We start from the raw sequence: 15,793 nt of genomic DNA, 5'->3' as shown, positions 1-15,793 counted from the left end.
TATATTTCTTCCATTCCCTAGCACACTTGGTTTTTGCCTCCCTGCACCTTTGGGTAAACCATGGGCTCATCCTGGCTTTTTCATTATTCCTGTTACCCTTGGGTACAAACCTCTCCTCAGCCTCCTTGCATTTTGTTGCTAGTGTGTGTGTGTGTGTGTGTGTGCGTGTGTGTGTGTGTGTGTGTGCGTGTGTGTGTGTGTGCGTGTGTGTGTGTGTGCGTGTGTGCGTGTGTGTGTGTGTGTGTGTGTGTGTGTGTGTGTGTGTGTGTGTGTGTGTGTGTGTGTGTGTGTGTGTGTGTGTGTGTGTGTGTGTGTGTGTGTGTGTGTGTGTGTGTTGTGTGTGTGTGTGTGTGTGTGTGTGTGTGTGTGTGGGTGTTGTGTGTGTGTGTGTGTGTGTGTGTGTGTGTTTTGTGTGTGTGTGTGTGTGTGTGTGTGTGTGTGTGTGTGTGTGTGTGTGTGTGTGTGTGTGTGTGTGTTTGTGTGTGTTGTTTGTGTGTGTGTGTGTGTGTGTGTGTGTGTGTGTGTGTGTGTGTGTGTGTGTGTGTGTGTGTGTGTGTGTGTGTGTGTGTGTGTGTGTGTGTGTGTGTGTGTGTGTGTGTGTGTGTGTGTGTGTGTGTGTGTGTGTGTGTGTGTGTGTTTTTTGTTGTGTGTGTGTGTGTGTGTGTGTGTGTGTGTGTGTGTGTGTGTGTGTGTGTGTGTGTGTGTGTGTGTGTGTGTGTGTGTGTGTGTGTGTGTGTGTGTGTGTGTGTGTGTGTGTGTGTGTGTGTGTGTGTGTGTGTGTGTGTGTGTGTGTGTGTGTGTGTGTTGTGTGTGTGTGTGTGTGTGTGTGTGTGTGTGTGTGTGTGTGTGTGTGTGTGTGTGTGTGTGTGTGTGTGTGTGTGTGTGTGTGTTGTTGTGTGTGTGTGTGTGTGTGTGTGTGTGTGTGTGTGTGTGTGTGTGTGTGTGTGTGTGTGTGTGTGTGTGTGTGTGTTGTGTGTGTGTGTGTGTGTGTGTGTGTGTGTGTGTGTGTGTGTGTGTGTGTGTGTGTGTGTGTGTGTGTGTGTGTGTGTGGTGTGTGTGTGTGTGTGTGTGTGTGTGTGTGTGTGTGTGTGTGTGTGTGTGTGTGTGTGTGTGTGTGTGTGTGTGTGTGTGTGTGTGTGTGTGTGTGTGTGTGTGTGTGTGTGTGTGTGTGTGTGTGTGTGTGTGTGTGTGTGTGTGTGTGTGTGTGTGTGTGTGTGTGTGTGTGTGTGTGTGTGTGTGTGTGTGTGTGTGTAGTAGTAGGTAGTTGGTTGTAGTGGTAGTAGTAGGTGTAGTGGTTGTAGTAGTGTGGTAGTAGTAGTGGTAGTGTAGTAGTGGTTGTAGTAGTGTTAGTAGTAGGTTGGTAGTAGTGGTGGTGGTAGTGGTGGTAGTGGTTAGTGGTGTAGTGGTAGTGGTAGTGGTGGTGTGGTGGTGGTGGTTGGTAGTGGTGGTTGGTAGTGGTGTGGTGGTTGTGGTAGTGGTAGTGGTGGTAGTGGTAGTGGTGGTGGTGTGGTGGTGGTGGTTGTGGTGTGGTGGTGTGGAGTGGTGGTGTGGTATGTGGTGTGGATGGTGTGGTGGTGGTAGTGGTGTAGTAGTAGTGGTAGTGGTGGTAGTGGTAGGTGGTGGTGGTGGTAGTAGTAGGTAGGTGGTGGTGGTAGTGGTAGTAGTGGTGTAGTTGTAGGTAGTGGTGTAGGTAGTGGTAGGTTGTGTGGTGGTGGTTGTAGTGGTAGTGTAGTGGTGGTGGTGGTTGTGGTAGTGAGTGGTAGTGGTTGGTGGTGTGGTAGTGGTGTGTAGGTGGGTGGTAGTGGTAGTGGTGGTAGTGAGTGGTGGTGGTGGTGGTGGTGAGTAGTAGGTTAGGTGGTGGTGGTAGGTGGTAGTAGTAGGTGGTTAGTGGTGGTAGTGGTTGTGGTGTGGTGGAGTGGTGTGGTGGTAGTGGTTGTAGGTGAATGAGTGGTGGTATGTGGTAGTAGTGGTTGTGGTAGTGTGGTGTGTGGTGGTAGTGGTAGTGGAGTAGTTGTTGTTGGTGGTAGTGGTAGTAGTGGTGGTAGTAGTATGGTGGTAGGTGGTAGTAGTGGTTGGTAGTGAGTGGTGGTAGTGGTGTGGTGTGGTAGGTGGTTGTGTGGTAGTGGTGGTTGGTAGTGGTAGTGGTGGTGGTGTGGTGGTGTGGTTGTGAGTGAGGTGGTGGTGGTAGGTGGTAGGTGGTGGTGTGGTGGTAGGTGGTGGTGTGGTAGTGGTAGGTGGTAGGTGGTGGATGTGGAGTGGTGGTAGTGAGTGTTGTAGTGGTGGTTGTGAGGTGGAGTGGTGGTTGGTAGGTAGTGGTGGTAGTGGTAGTGAGGTAGTGGTAGTGGTTGGTAGTGAGTAGTGGTAGTATGTGGTAGTAGTGGTGGTGGTGGTGGTGGTGGTAGTGGTGGTAGTGGTAGTGGTAGTAGTGGTAGTGGTGTGGTAGTGGTGGTAGGTAGTAGGTTGGTAGTGGTAGGTGAGTGGATGGTGGTGGTGTGGTGTAGGTGGTAGTAGGTGGTTGTGGTGGTGGTAGGTGGTGGTGGTGGTTAGTGGTTGGTGGTGGTAGGTGGTGGTGGTGGTGGTGGTGGTAGGTGGTGGTGGTGGTGGTAGTAGGTGGTTGTGGTGGTAGTGGTGGTGGTGGATGGTAGTGGTATGGTGGTGATGGTGGTGGTGGTGGTGGTAGTGGTAGTGGTAGTGGTGGTAGTGGTGGTAGTGGTGGTAGTGGTGGTGGTAGGTGGTGGTGGTAGTGGTGGTGGTGGTAGTGAGGTGGTTGTGGTGGTAGGTGGTGGTGGTGTAGTGGTAGGTGGTAGTAGTGGTGGTGGTGTGGTAATGGTGGAGTAGTGTGGTAGTGGTGGTAGTAGTGGTGGTGTGGTAGTGGTGGTGGTAGTGGTGGTGGTGTGATGGTGTGGTGGTGGTGGTAGGTGGTGGTGGTAGGTATGGTGGTGGTAGTGGTAGGTGGTGGTGGTGGTGTGGTGGTAGTGGTGGTGGTGTGGTGGTGGTGGTTGTAGTGGTGGTTGTAGTAGGTGGTGGTGGGGTGGTGGTAGTGGTGTAGTGAGGTGGTGTAGGTGGTAGTGGTGGTAGTGGTGTGGTGGTGGTTGGTGGTAGTGGTGGTGGTGGTGAGGTGGTGGTGTGGTAGGTAGTGGTAGTTGGTGGTGAGTGGTGGTAGTGGTGGTGGTGGAGTGGTAGGTGGTTGGTGGTGGTGGTAGGTGGTGGTAGGTGGTGGTGGTGGTGGTGGTGGTGGTGGTGGTAGTGGTGTGGTGGTTGGTGGTGGTGGTAGTGGTGGTAGTGGTAGGTGGTTGGTGGTGGTGGTGGTGGTGGTGGTGGTGGTGGTGTAGGTGGTGGGGTGGTGGTGGATGGTGGTAGTGGTGGTGGTAGGTGGTGTGGTGGTGGTAGTGGTGGTGGAGGTAGTGGTGGTAGGTGGTGGTGGTGGTGGTAGTGGTGGTGGTGGTAGGTGGTGGTGGTGGTGGTAGTGGTATGTGGTGGTCGGTGGTGGTGATGGTAATGTGATGGTCGTGGTGGTGGATGGTGGTGGTGGTGGTGGTGGTGGTGGTGGTGTGGATGGTGGTGGTGGTGGTGGTTGAGTAGGTGGTGGTGGTGGTGGTGGTAGTGATGGTGGCCGGTGGTGTGATATGGTAGGCGGTGGTGGCCATGGGTGTGGTGGTGGTGGTGGTATGATGGTAGTGGATGAGTAGTGGTGGTGGTGGATGGTAGGTGATGGGTGGTGGTGTGGTGGAGTAGGTATGGATGGAGGTGAAGACAGTAGTAATAGTATCGGCAGCAGCAACAGTGGTAATAATGAAGGTATTGTAAGGAGTATTGACTATGTCATGTGGTACTGGTCATAGTGATGTTTCAGTGAAGGAGGGAGCAGCCTCAAGGTGGTGTGGTGGTCACTATTGATTAGGTGCAGTGCCGATAGTGACCTTTGGATGGTGAAGCGGTGGAAAAAATGACCTGGTTGTGTAGTGGCAGAAATAGTGACCTCGTATTTATATATTTTTGAACATGTTGGCCACTAGACATAGTATTAGAAGAAATTAATAGCCGCCGGTCAACACTGACATCGACCACTGGGAGTACATTCGAAAGACAGAAGAGGACTAGAATCGTCGCAAGGGCTATGTATTGGGAAGGATCATCTATTTCTATATTAAATGAGAGAGTTGGAGACCATTCAGATTCCAGATACTGCAGTTGACGCAGTATTGACCCTCGTGCAGTATTTAAACTCTGGCTTTCACTGGACTGATTGCTGATCACTGTGTCATCAATATAGTGAAGTGTTGACCATGTCTGGCTAGTCTAGGGAGTACGTTATTGTCACCCCAGTGTTAGTTATAACGTCACGGATTTAATGAACCCTCGAGAGGTTACAGCGTTCCTGATTCATTGTCTCATTGAATGGCTAGAGCACCCTATTGTCCCAGAAGTGGTTACAGTGAGTCCAGACTCTGAAGACTGGAACATTACGAACGTAGCACTGCTCCTGTAGCTACAAATTACTGATGACTGGAACATTACGAGCATAACTCTGACCCTGTACTATAAAATACTGAAGAGTGGAATACTACGGAACGCAGCTCTGACCCTGTAGCTGCAAATTACTAAAGACTGGTACATTACGAACGTAGCTCTGATCCCGTAGCTACAAATAGGTCAAAAAAAATAATAAGGTATTACCGGGGTGATGACAGCGGCTACGCCAACAGGTTGTCTGACGGTGATCATGCGTTTGGTTGCCGCAGCGCTGGGGATGGTCTCTCCATACTGGCGACGAGTTTCCTCAGCGAACCACTCGAAGAACGATGCTGCGAACATCACCTCTCCCGCTGCCTCAGCTTTGGGCTTACCCTGAAGGAAACAGTACATCTGAGAATGTGTCGTACCAGAGAGAATGGATATGCTCAAAGTGCTAGACGAAAAAGAAGAGGATGACATATTCTGTATAATAATTCTGGATTAATAATTAATTAAATATAGACTAAAAAAATCAAGGCTCACCAGGGGGGCATAACGCATCCTCAGTAAGTATCCTAACATTTACATATTCTACAAATGTAATATACATACTCCCTCTAATCATTGAGCTTATTAACCAATTCATAGTGTATTCTACGTTCATGTCCAACGACTGTTTTTTTTTTTATCAGCCAATCTACGGAGTTATTTTGACGCTGGAAAATAGTTCAGATATGTTGATGAAACTTGTTCGTGGACCGTAAATAAATCTCTAGAGAATTTTCTGTCTGGGTTGAACGGCCTTGCTCCTTCCATTAAGGTCACCACAAAGCAGCATATATATATATATATATATATATATATATATATATTTTATTATCACATATATTATCACACCGGCCGATTCCCACCAAGGCAGGGTGGCCCGAAAAAGAAAAACTTTCACCATCATTCACTCCATCACTGTCTTGCCAGAAGGGTGCTTTACACTACAGTTTTTAAACTGCAACATTAACACCCCTCCTTCATATATATATATATATATATATATATATATATATATATATATATATATATATATATATATATATTACTACATAAATAACGAGGAATATTTAGTTGGTGTAGGAAACCTGTGTATTTTATGTGAGTTTGTGAATTAAGGTTCAAATACAGAATTATACAAAGTGTTCACATTTCTGAGGCCTCAGAAATAGGCTTTGAACAAACTATGGAAAAAAAATTCTGTCATAATGAATACATCTTGTACACCGTCTTCATCCCATGCCTGTTCTTGTTTCCTCATGCGCCTGTCATGGCTCTGGTTGTTTTTATATCAGTACTGTTGGAATGTCAACAGTAGGAAATTGTGTTGTAGGCAGGGCTGAAATGGCATCATACTAGGATATTACAGAGTGGTGATGTATTGTTTGTGGTCTCCCACAGACAGATGCAAACCTTTCATTGTATTTACACTGACATACACACTTTTGTGCATTTACACAGAGGGATACACTCCCCTTCATGTATACGTATACTCTGACACATCTTTATATGTGCACCGAGGTATATGTACCTCTTGTTGTTTATATTATGAGATATATACACCACTTTGTGTATATACTCAGATATACACACCTTTTGATATATATATATAGTCTGAGAGATATTTACATCTTGGTGTATATATTCTAAGAGTTACATATCTCCTAGTGTATATGCGCTCTAGATCTATATACCCTAGATCTGTATGCCTCTAGAATCTAGATCTATATACCCTAGATCTATGTACCTCTATATCTGTATACCCTGAAAATTAAACACCTCGTGATGTATATAATCTGAAATATACATATCCACCAATATACTGGTATACCATAAATATACCAGCTTATGCATAATTCTTGAACAGGTCATCACTTGCCAAGAGACAATCACGGAACGGGTAGGGGTTTGAACACATGGCAAGTGAGTTATAAGACTCAGTTGCCTTGGGTTCAAGTCCCACCCGTTCCTTGATTTGTTTGCAATCGTATTATTACGATTTCGTGAGTCAGGAGACACCTTGTTTCGTGATGACCAGAGCTCCACTACCAGCTAAGCCTGTGCGAGTCATGCGCCATGTCGAATACTGGAGACTGAAGTCTCGTCCACTCGTCTCAAGCGTCTCTGACCAGTGAGACCATCATCAGTAGGCAAACACTCCAAAACTCAATGATCTCGACGTAAGTGGCTAAGCTGATCTCAGTAACGCATTCTTCTTAAAGAATGTGTAAGAGACTGTTACGGTGACACGGGATGTAATGTTTATACAGGAGAGTACATGAGAATACTTGGGAAGGCATGATAATACATGGGAAAGAGAGAGCAGAGGACCTATGACTCCACCCCGAGGCTATCAGCTGAGAGGAGCTATCTATTTCTATTTAGATCTAGAACTATCGTGCATTTTCTATGTGTTAGAGGCAAAGACATTAAATTCGGAATCAATAAATTTCACAGGAAAGGAAAAAAAATCACTTAAGATCAATGAACGTTACATTTTCTCTGGTGAGAGTGGTGGCGATGGTGTCCTTGTTGTCTAAGAGAGCAACTTGGATCTTGTGGAGCAGTGTGGCTCTCTGCTTCACTGTGGTGTGACGCCAAGAACTGTAAGCCTCCGACGCCGCCTCTGTAAACACACACATTAATACTTCAGTGTGTCCCCACTCCTGCTGGCTTGCGTTATATCGCGGATATAACTTATCAGTGTATATACTCTGAGATATATTTCTGGGTATGTACATTGAGAGATATACACCCTTCAATGTATATAACTGTGTTTATATATAACTGAAAAAAAGTCTTGAAACATGAAATCTTAAAAATGTATTAATTGCAATCGAATGTGAAAAAGAGTTTAAATAGATTTAGAAATATATACATACGCAAATCTGGTATTGTAGTTTTTGAGAGAGATTGAAGATAGCGTCGTTTTTACAAGCAAAATGCACCTCCACTTTTGCTATATTCATATTCACGAGCTTCTGTCTTTCAGGGAAGGGAATTTGATTAATATTTTGCCGCCGAAACGGCTGGTTAGTTTATTGGTCTCCACGTATCCATCCAGTGGACGGTAGTGTAAAAGCACAGGGATACACAAAGGGCCACATATGAGGGGTATCCCCACATTGGGGTATCCTTCTAATGTGTATTTTTTATGATATCATAATTATGTTGCTGGTTGTCCTTACACTTGCTCAATAATAATAATAATAATAATAATAATAATAATAATAATAATAATAATAATAATAATAATAATAATAATAATAATAATAATAATAATAATAATTATTATTATTATTATTACTACTACTACTACTACTACTGCTACTTCTACTACTACTACTACTACTACTACTACTACTACTACTACTACTACTACTACTACTACTACTATTACTACTACTACAACTATTATATTTACTTGAGATGCTAAACCGACGTGGGAATAAGACACATGCACCCTCAAGACATAAATGAAACGTTTCTCCACTGGTAACTTTGTCAATCCAAAAGACTGACATGGAAAAGCCACCAACGGAACTTCTCCTTCAGTAAATGTCTTGGCTATGCACACATGTCTGCACTTCAGGAAGGTTCTAAGATGAGACATCACTCGCTTGTTGCTCTCAACTTACTTATGGCTTCGTTGAGATCTTCAACTTACCTATGGCTTCGACGACATCTTCAACTTTCTTCGAAATCTTCAACTTACCAATGGCTTCGTCGAGGTCTTCAACGGTGCAGTCCGCCACTCTGGTTATCTCCTCTCCTGTAGCTGGGTCGTAGACGGGGAAGGTCCCGCCCCGCCCCGCTCTCCAAGACCCTCCTATGTACGCCTTCGTCAGTAGTTCCTGCAGTGACATGACTCGTCGTGCGGGTTCCAGCTGTGCTATTTAAACTGTGAAAGACAGAAATGAATTCGTCACTACGACTTAACCTCCTGCACAGTAAGAAATAAATGTACATTTGTACATTTGTTGCGACTGAGTCAACGGTCCACAACAGGTGGACCCCAGTCAGGTCAAACACAGTCAGGTCAAACACAGTCAGGTCAAACACAGTCAGGTCAAACACAGTCAGGTCAAACACAGTCAGGTCAAACACAGTCAGGTCAAACACAGTCAGGTCAAGCACAGTCAGGTCAAATGCAGTCAGGTCAAACACAGTTAAGTCAAACACAGTCAGGTCAAACATAGTCAGGTCAAACACAGTCAGGTCAAACACAGTCAGGTCAAACACAGTCAGGTCAAGCACAGTCAGGTCAAAAACAGTCAAGTCAAACACAGAAACTTATTAACGATCAGAAGAGACATTCTCCAATTATTTCGCAGAAACCAAATTGACTAAAAAATTGGTACATTAAGCCTTGCACGACCTGAAATCAAGGTGAAGCTTCCTTTTAAGGAAAATACATCAGCACTAAAAGTTTAAAGCCGACCAGAAGAGGCATTCTTCAGTTATTGCACAGAAGCCAACAAACTGTGCACATATAGAGTTCAATGCTAAGACATGTCGTTTTTTTTCTTTTAGATAGATCGGTTAATACATTGATTATAATCAGGGGAAAGCTCCAAATTTTCTCTCGAACTTTCACTAAGATACATCAACATTGAAAGCTTGAAGCCAATCAGAAAATGCCGTCTCAAATTATTGGAATTTAAGGTTTGATGCCCATCGGCTGAGGCATACATGAAGGATGTCTAGAGGATTCTTTCGGGGGTCATCGTCCCCACGATCCAGTCCCAGACCAGACCTCTTAGTGGAACGAAGACTTATCAACCAGGTATTCATAAATTATCTCACGAAAACCAATTTCTTCAGTAAAATTGACAATTTTGGCACCTACAGCGCCCCGAAGTTAATAAACCACCTTTTTCTAAATGAGATTCGCCACCAATTAAGGTTTAAAGGTAAGTAGAAGAGCCATTCTTCAGTTACTGCACAGAAACTAAGTTTGAAGCCGACCAGAAGATACATTCTCCATTTATCACAAATTTATTATTATTATTATCATCCCTTTGAACACTAAACCCTCATGGATCATACAGCGCCTATGTAGTGAGATTTAGTCAGATTTGACTTTCTACTGTACTGACACGTAGTCTCCAGACTAAGGCAATGTGTACACTGTCAGCAGCTCTCAGCTGTTGAGTACACTGTCAGCAGCTCTGATCTGTTGAGTACACTGTCAGCAGCTCTCAGCTGTTGTGTACACTGTCAGCAGCTCTCAGCTGTTGTGTATGCTGTCAGCAGCTCTCAGCTGTTGTGTACGCTGTCAGCAGCTCTCAGTTGTTGTGTACACTGTCAGCAGCTCTCAGCTGTTGAGTACACTGTCAGCAGCTCTCAGCTGTTGTGTACGCTGTCAGCAGCTCTCAGCTGTTGTGTACACTGTCAGCAGCTCTCAGCTGTTCTCAGTGTACATGTCAGCAGCTCTCAGTTGTTGTGTACACTGTCAGCAGCTCTCAGCTGTTGAGTACACTGTCAGCAGCTCTCAGCTGTTGTGTACGCTGTCAGCAGCTCTCAGCTGTTGTGTACACTGTCAGCAGCTCTCAGCTGTTGTGTACATTGTCAGCAGCTCTCAGCTGTTGTGTACATTGTCAGCAGCTCTCAGCTGTTGTGTACACTGTCAGCAGCTCTCAGCTGTTGAGTACACTGTCAGCAGCTCTCATCTGTTGAGTACACTGTCAGCAGCTCTCAGCTGTTGAGTACACTGTCAGCAGCTCTCAGCTGTTGAGTACACTGTCAGCAGCTCTCAGCTGTTGAGTACACTGTCAGCAGCTCTCAGCTGTTGAGTACACTGTCAGCAGCTCTCAGCTGTTGAGTACACTGTCAGCAGCTCTCAGCTGTTGTGTACACTGTCAGTAGCTCTCAGCTGTTGTGTACAGCTTGTCAGCAGCTCTCAGCTGTTGAGTACACTGTCAGCAGCTTGTCAGCAGCTCTCAGCTGTTGAGTACACTGTCAGCAGCTCTCAGCTGTTGAGTACACTGTCAGCAGCTCTCAGCTGTTGAGTACACTGTCAGCAGCTCTCATCTGTTGAGTACACTGTCAGCAGCTCTCAGCTGTTGAGTACACTGTCAGCAGCTCTCATCTGTTGAGTACACTGTCAGCAGCTCTCAGCTGTTGAGTACACTGTCAGCAGCTCTCAGCTGTTGTGTACATTGTCAGCAGCTCTCAGCTGTTGTGTACATTGTCAGCAGCTCTCAGCTGTTGAGTACACTGTCAGCAGCTCTCAGCTGTTGTGTACACTGTCAGCAGCTCTCACCTGTTGTGTACATTGTCAGCAGCTCTCAGCTGTTGTGTACATTGTCAGCAGCTCTCAGCTGTTGTGTACATTGTCAGCAGCTCTCAGCTGTTGTGTACATTGTCAGCAGCTCTCAGCTGTTGTGTACATTGTCAGCAGCTCTCAGCTGTTGTGTACATTGTCAGCAGCTCTCAGCTGTTGAGTACACTGTCAGCAGCTCTCAGCTGTTGTGTACACTGTCAGCAGCTCTCAGCTGTTGTGTACATTGTCAGCAGCTCTCAGCTGTTGTGTATAACAAGTCTTTCAGAGTGCCTAGAACTCACACCTTGGAGGCAGACAATCATCACCTGATGGTCCAGACAGAGTAGTCTTCACCTGATGGTCCAGAGAGACAATCATCACCTGATGGTCCAGAGAGACAATCATCACCTGATGGTCCAGACAGAGTAGTCTTCACCTGATGGTCCAGAGAGACAATCATCACCTGATGGTCCAGACAGAGTAGTCTTCACCTGATGGTCCAGAGAGACAATCATCACCTGATGGTCCAGACAGAGTAGTCTTCACCTGATGGTCCAGAGAGACAATCATCACCTGATGGTCCAGAGATACAATCATCACCTGATGGTCCAGAGATACAATCATCACCTGATGGTCCAGAGATACAATCATCACCTGATGGTCCAGAGATACAATCATCACCTGATGGTCCAGAGATACAATCATCACCTGATGGTCCAGAGATACAATCATCACCTGATGGTCCAGAGATACAATCATCACCTGATGGTTCAGAGATACAATCATCACCTGATGGTCCAGAGAGCCACAATCATCACCTGATGGTCCAGAGAGACAATCATCACCTGATGGTTCAGAGAGTAGTCTTCACCTGATGGTCCACAATCACCTGATGGTCCAGAGATACAATCATCACCTGATGGTCCAGAGATACAATCATCACCTGATGGTCCAGAGAGACAATCATCACCTGATGGTCCAGAGAGACAATCATCACCTGATGGTCCAGAGATACAATCATCACCTGATGGTCCAGAGATACAATCATCACCTGATGGTCCAGAGATACAATCATCACCTGATGGTCCAGAGATACAATCATCACCTGATGGTCCAGAGATACAATCATCACCTGATGGTCCAGAGATACAATCATCACCTGATGGTCCAGAGAGACAATCATCACCTGATGGTCCAGAGATACAATCATCACCTGATAGTCCACAGAGACAATCATCACCTGATGGTCCAGAGAGACAATCATCACCTGATGGTCCAGAGAGACAATCATCACCTGATGGTCCAGAGATACAATCATCACCTGATAGTCCACAGAGACAATCATCACCTGATGGTCCAGAGAGACAATCATCACCTGATGGTCCAGAGAGACAATCATCACCTGATGGTCCAGAGAGACAATCATCACCTGATGGTCCAGAGATACAATCATCACCTGATGGTCCAGAGAGACAATCATCACCTGATGGTCCAGAGATACAATCATCACCTGATGGTCCAGAGAGACAATCATCACCTGATGGTCCAGAGAGACAATCATCACCTGATGGTCCAGAGAGACATTCATCACCTGATGGTCCAGAGATACAATCATCACCTGATGGTCCAGAGAGACAATCATCACCTGATGGTCCAGAGAGACAATCATCACCTGATGGTTCAGAGATACAATCATCACCTGATGGTCCAGAGATACAATCATCACCTGATGGTCCAGAGATACAATCATCACCTGATGGTCCAGAGATACAATCATCACCTGATGGTTCAGAGATACAATCATCACCTGATGGTCCAGAGATACAATCATCACCTGATGGTTCAGAGATACAATCATCACCTGATGGTCCAGAGATACAATCATCACCTGATGGTTCAGAGATACAATCATCACCTGATGGTCCAGAGATACAATCATCACCTGATGGTCCAGAGATACAATCATCACCTGATGGTTCAGAGATACAATCATCACCTGATGGTTCAGAGATACAATCATCACCTGATGGTTCAGAGATACAATCATCACCTGATGGTTCAGAGATACAATCATCACCTGATGGTTCAGAGATACAATCATCACCTGATGGTTCAGAGATACAATCATCACCTGATGGTTCAGAGATACAATCATCACCTGATGGTTCAGAGATACAATCATCACCTGATGGTTCAGAGATACAATCATCACCTGATGGTCCAGAGATACAATCATCACCTGATGGTACAGAGATACAATCATCACCTGATGGTTCAGAGATACAATCATCACCTGATGGTTCAGAGATACAATCATCACCTGATGGTCCAGAGATACAATCATCACCTGATGGTTCAGAGATACAATCATCACCTGATGGTTCAGAGATACAATCATCACCTGATGGTCCAGAGATACAATCATCACCTGATGGTCCAGAGATACAATCATCACCTGATGGTCCAGAGATACAATCATCACCTGATGGTTCAGAGATACAATCATCACCTGATGGTTCAGAGATAAAATCATCACCTGATGGTTCAGAGATAAAATCATCACCTGATGGTTCAGAGATACAATCATCACCTGATGGTCCAGAGATACAATCATCACCTGATGGTCCAGAGATACAATCATCACCTGATGGTTCAGAGATACAATCATCACCTGATGGTCCAGAGATACAATCATCACCTGATGGTTCAGAGATACAATCATCACCTGATGGTTCAGAGATACAATCATCACCTGATGGTTCAGAGATACAATCATCACCTGATGGTTCAGAGATACAATCATCACCTGATGGTTCAGAGATACAATCATCACCTGATGGTCCAGAGATACAATCATCACCTGATGGTTCAGAGATACAATCATCACCTGATGGTCCAGAGATACAATCATCACCTGATGGTTCAGAGATACAATCATCACCTGATGGTCCAGAGAGACAATCATCACCTGATGGTCCAGAGAGACAATCATCACCTGATGGTCCAGAGATACAATCATCACCTGATGGTTACAATCATCAAATGATGGTTCAGAGATACAATCATCACCTGATGGTCCAGAGATACAATCATCACCTGATGGTTCAGAGATACAATCATCACCTGATGGTTCAGAGATACAATCATCACCTGGTGGTTCAGAGATACAATCATCACCTGATGGTTCAGAGATACAATCATCACCTGATGGTTCAGAGATACAATCATCACCTGATGGTCCAGAGATACAATCATCACCTGATGGTACAGAGATACAATCATCACCTGATGGTTCAGAGATACAATCATCACCTGATGGTCCAGAGAGACAATCATCACCTGATGGTCCAGAGAGACAATCATCACCTGATGGTTCAGAGAGACAATCATCACCTGATGGTTCAGAGATACAATCATCACCTGATGGTCCAGAGATACAATCATCACCTGATGGTCCAGAGATACAATCATCACCTGATGGTCCAGAGAGACAATCATCACCTGATGGTCCAGAGAGACAATCATCACCTGATGGTCCAGAGATACAATCATCACCTGATGGTCCAGAGATGCAATCATCACCTGATGGTTCAGAGATACAATTATCACCTGATGGTCCAGAGATACAATCATCACCTGATGGTCCAGAGATACAATCATCACCTGATGGTCCAGAGATACAATCATCACCTGATGGTCCAGAGAGACAATCATCACCTGATGGTCCAGAGAGACAATCATCACCTGATGGTCCAGAGATACAATCATCACCTGATGGTTCAGAGATACAATCATCACCTGATGGTTCAGAGATACAATCATCACCTGATGGTTCAGAGATACAATCATCACCTGATGGTCCAGAGAGACAATCATCACCTGATGGTCCAGAGAGACAATCATCACCTGATGGTCCAGAGATACAATCATCACCTGCTGGTCCAGAGATACAATCATCACCTGATGGTCCAGAGAGACAATCATCACCTGATGGTCCAGAGAGACAATCATCACCTGATGGTCCAGAGATACAATCATCACCTGATGGTTCAGAGATACAATCATCACCTGATGGTCCAGAGATACAATCATCACCTGATGGTCCAGAGATACAATCATCACCTGATGGTTCAGAGATACAATCATCACCTGATGGTTCAGAGATACAATCATCACCTGATGGTTCAGAGATACAATCATCACCTGATGGTTCAGAGATACAATCATCACCTGATGGTCCAGAGATACAATCATCACCTGATGGTTCAGAGATACAATCATCACCTGATGGTCCAGAGATACAATCATCACCTGATGGTTCAGAGATACAATCATCACCTGATGGTTCAGAGATACAATCATCACCTGATGGTTCAGAGATACAATCATCACCTGATGGTCCAGAGATACAATCATCACCTGATGGAGATACAATCATCACCTGATGGTTCAGAGTTACAATCATCACCTGATGGTCCAGAGATACAATCATCACCTGATGGTCCAGAGATACAGTCATCACCTGATGGTCCAGAGATACAATCATCACCTGATGGTTCAGAGATACAATCATCACCTGATGGTTCAGAGATACAATCATCACCTGATGGTCCAGAGATACAATCATCACCTGATGGTTCAGAGATACAATCATCACCTGATGGTTCAGAGATACAATCATCACCTGATGGTCCAGAGATACAATCATCACCTGATGGTTCAGAGATACAATCATCACCTGATGGTTCAGAGATACAATCATCACCTGATGGTTCAGAGATACAATCATCACCTGATGGTTCAGAGATACAATCATCACCTGATGGTTCAGAGATACAATCATCACCTGATGGTTCAGAGATACAATCATCACCTGATGGTTCAGAGATACAATCATCACCTGATGGTTCAGAGATACAATCATCACCTGATGGTCCAGAGATACAATCATCACCTGATGGTTTAGAGATACAATCATCACCTGATGGTTCAGAGATACAATCATCACCTGATGGTCCAGAGATACAA

At 45.1% G+C, this 15,793-nt stretch overlaps 1 protein-coding gene across 3 annotated transcripts in view; it reads right to left on the bottom strand.

Moving 5' to 3' along the window:
- The window catches only part of LOC128686356 (succinate-semialdehyde dehydrogenase, mitochondrial-like), a 70,999-nt gene that overhangs the window by 33,458 nt on the left and 21,748 nt on the right, over positions 1 to 15,793 (bottom strand). For all 3 annotated transcript variants that reach the window (XM_070085886.1, XM_070085887.1, XM_053773200.2), the window contains exons 2-4: positions 8,216 to 8,401; positions 6,996 to 7,126; positions 4,678 to 4,848 (exon numbers count right to left, since the gene is read on the bottom strand). In XM_070085886.1, the coding sequence (XP_069941987.1) occupies positions 4,678 to 4,848; positions 6,996 to 7,126; positions 8,216 to 8,366 (453 nt within the window). In that variant the 5' untranslated portion in view covers positions 8,367 to 8,401. The remainder of the gene's footprint in view (positions 1 to 4,677; positions 4,849 to 6,995; positions 7,127 to 8,215; positions 8,402 to 15,793) is intronic.

The sequence above is a fragment of the Cherax quadricarinatus genome, chromosome 17 (assembly GCF_038502225.1).
Source record: "Cherax quadricarinatus isolate ZL_2023a chromosome 17, ASM3850222v1, whole genome shotgun sequence".
In the NCBI taxonomy this organism is placed as follows: Eukaryota; Metazoa; Arthropoda; class Malacostraca; order Decapoda; family Parastacidae; genus Cherax; species Cherax quadricarinatus.
Note: the sequence above shows the minus strand (reverse complement) of the source record. Positions and strands in the feature narration are given on the sequence as shown.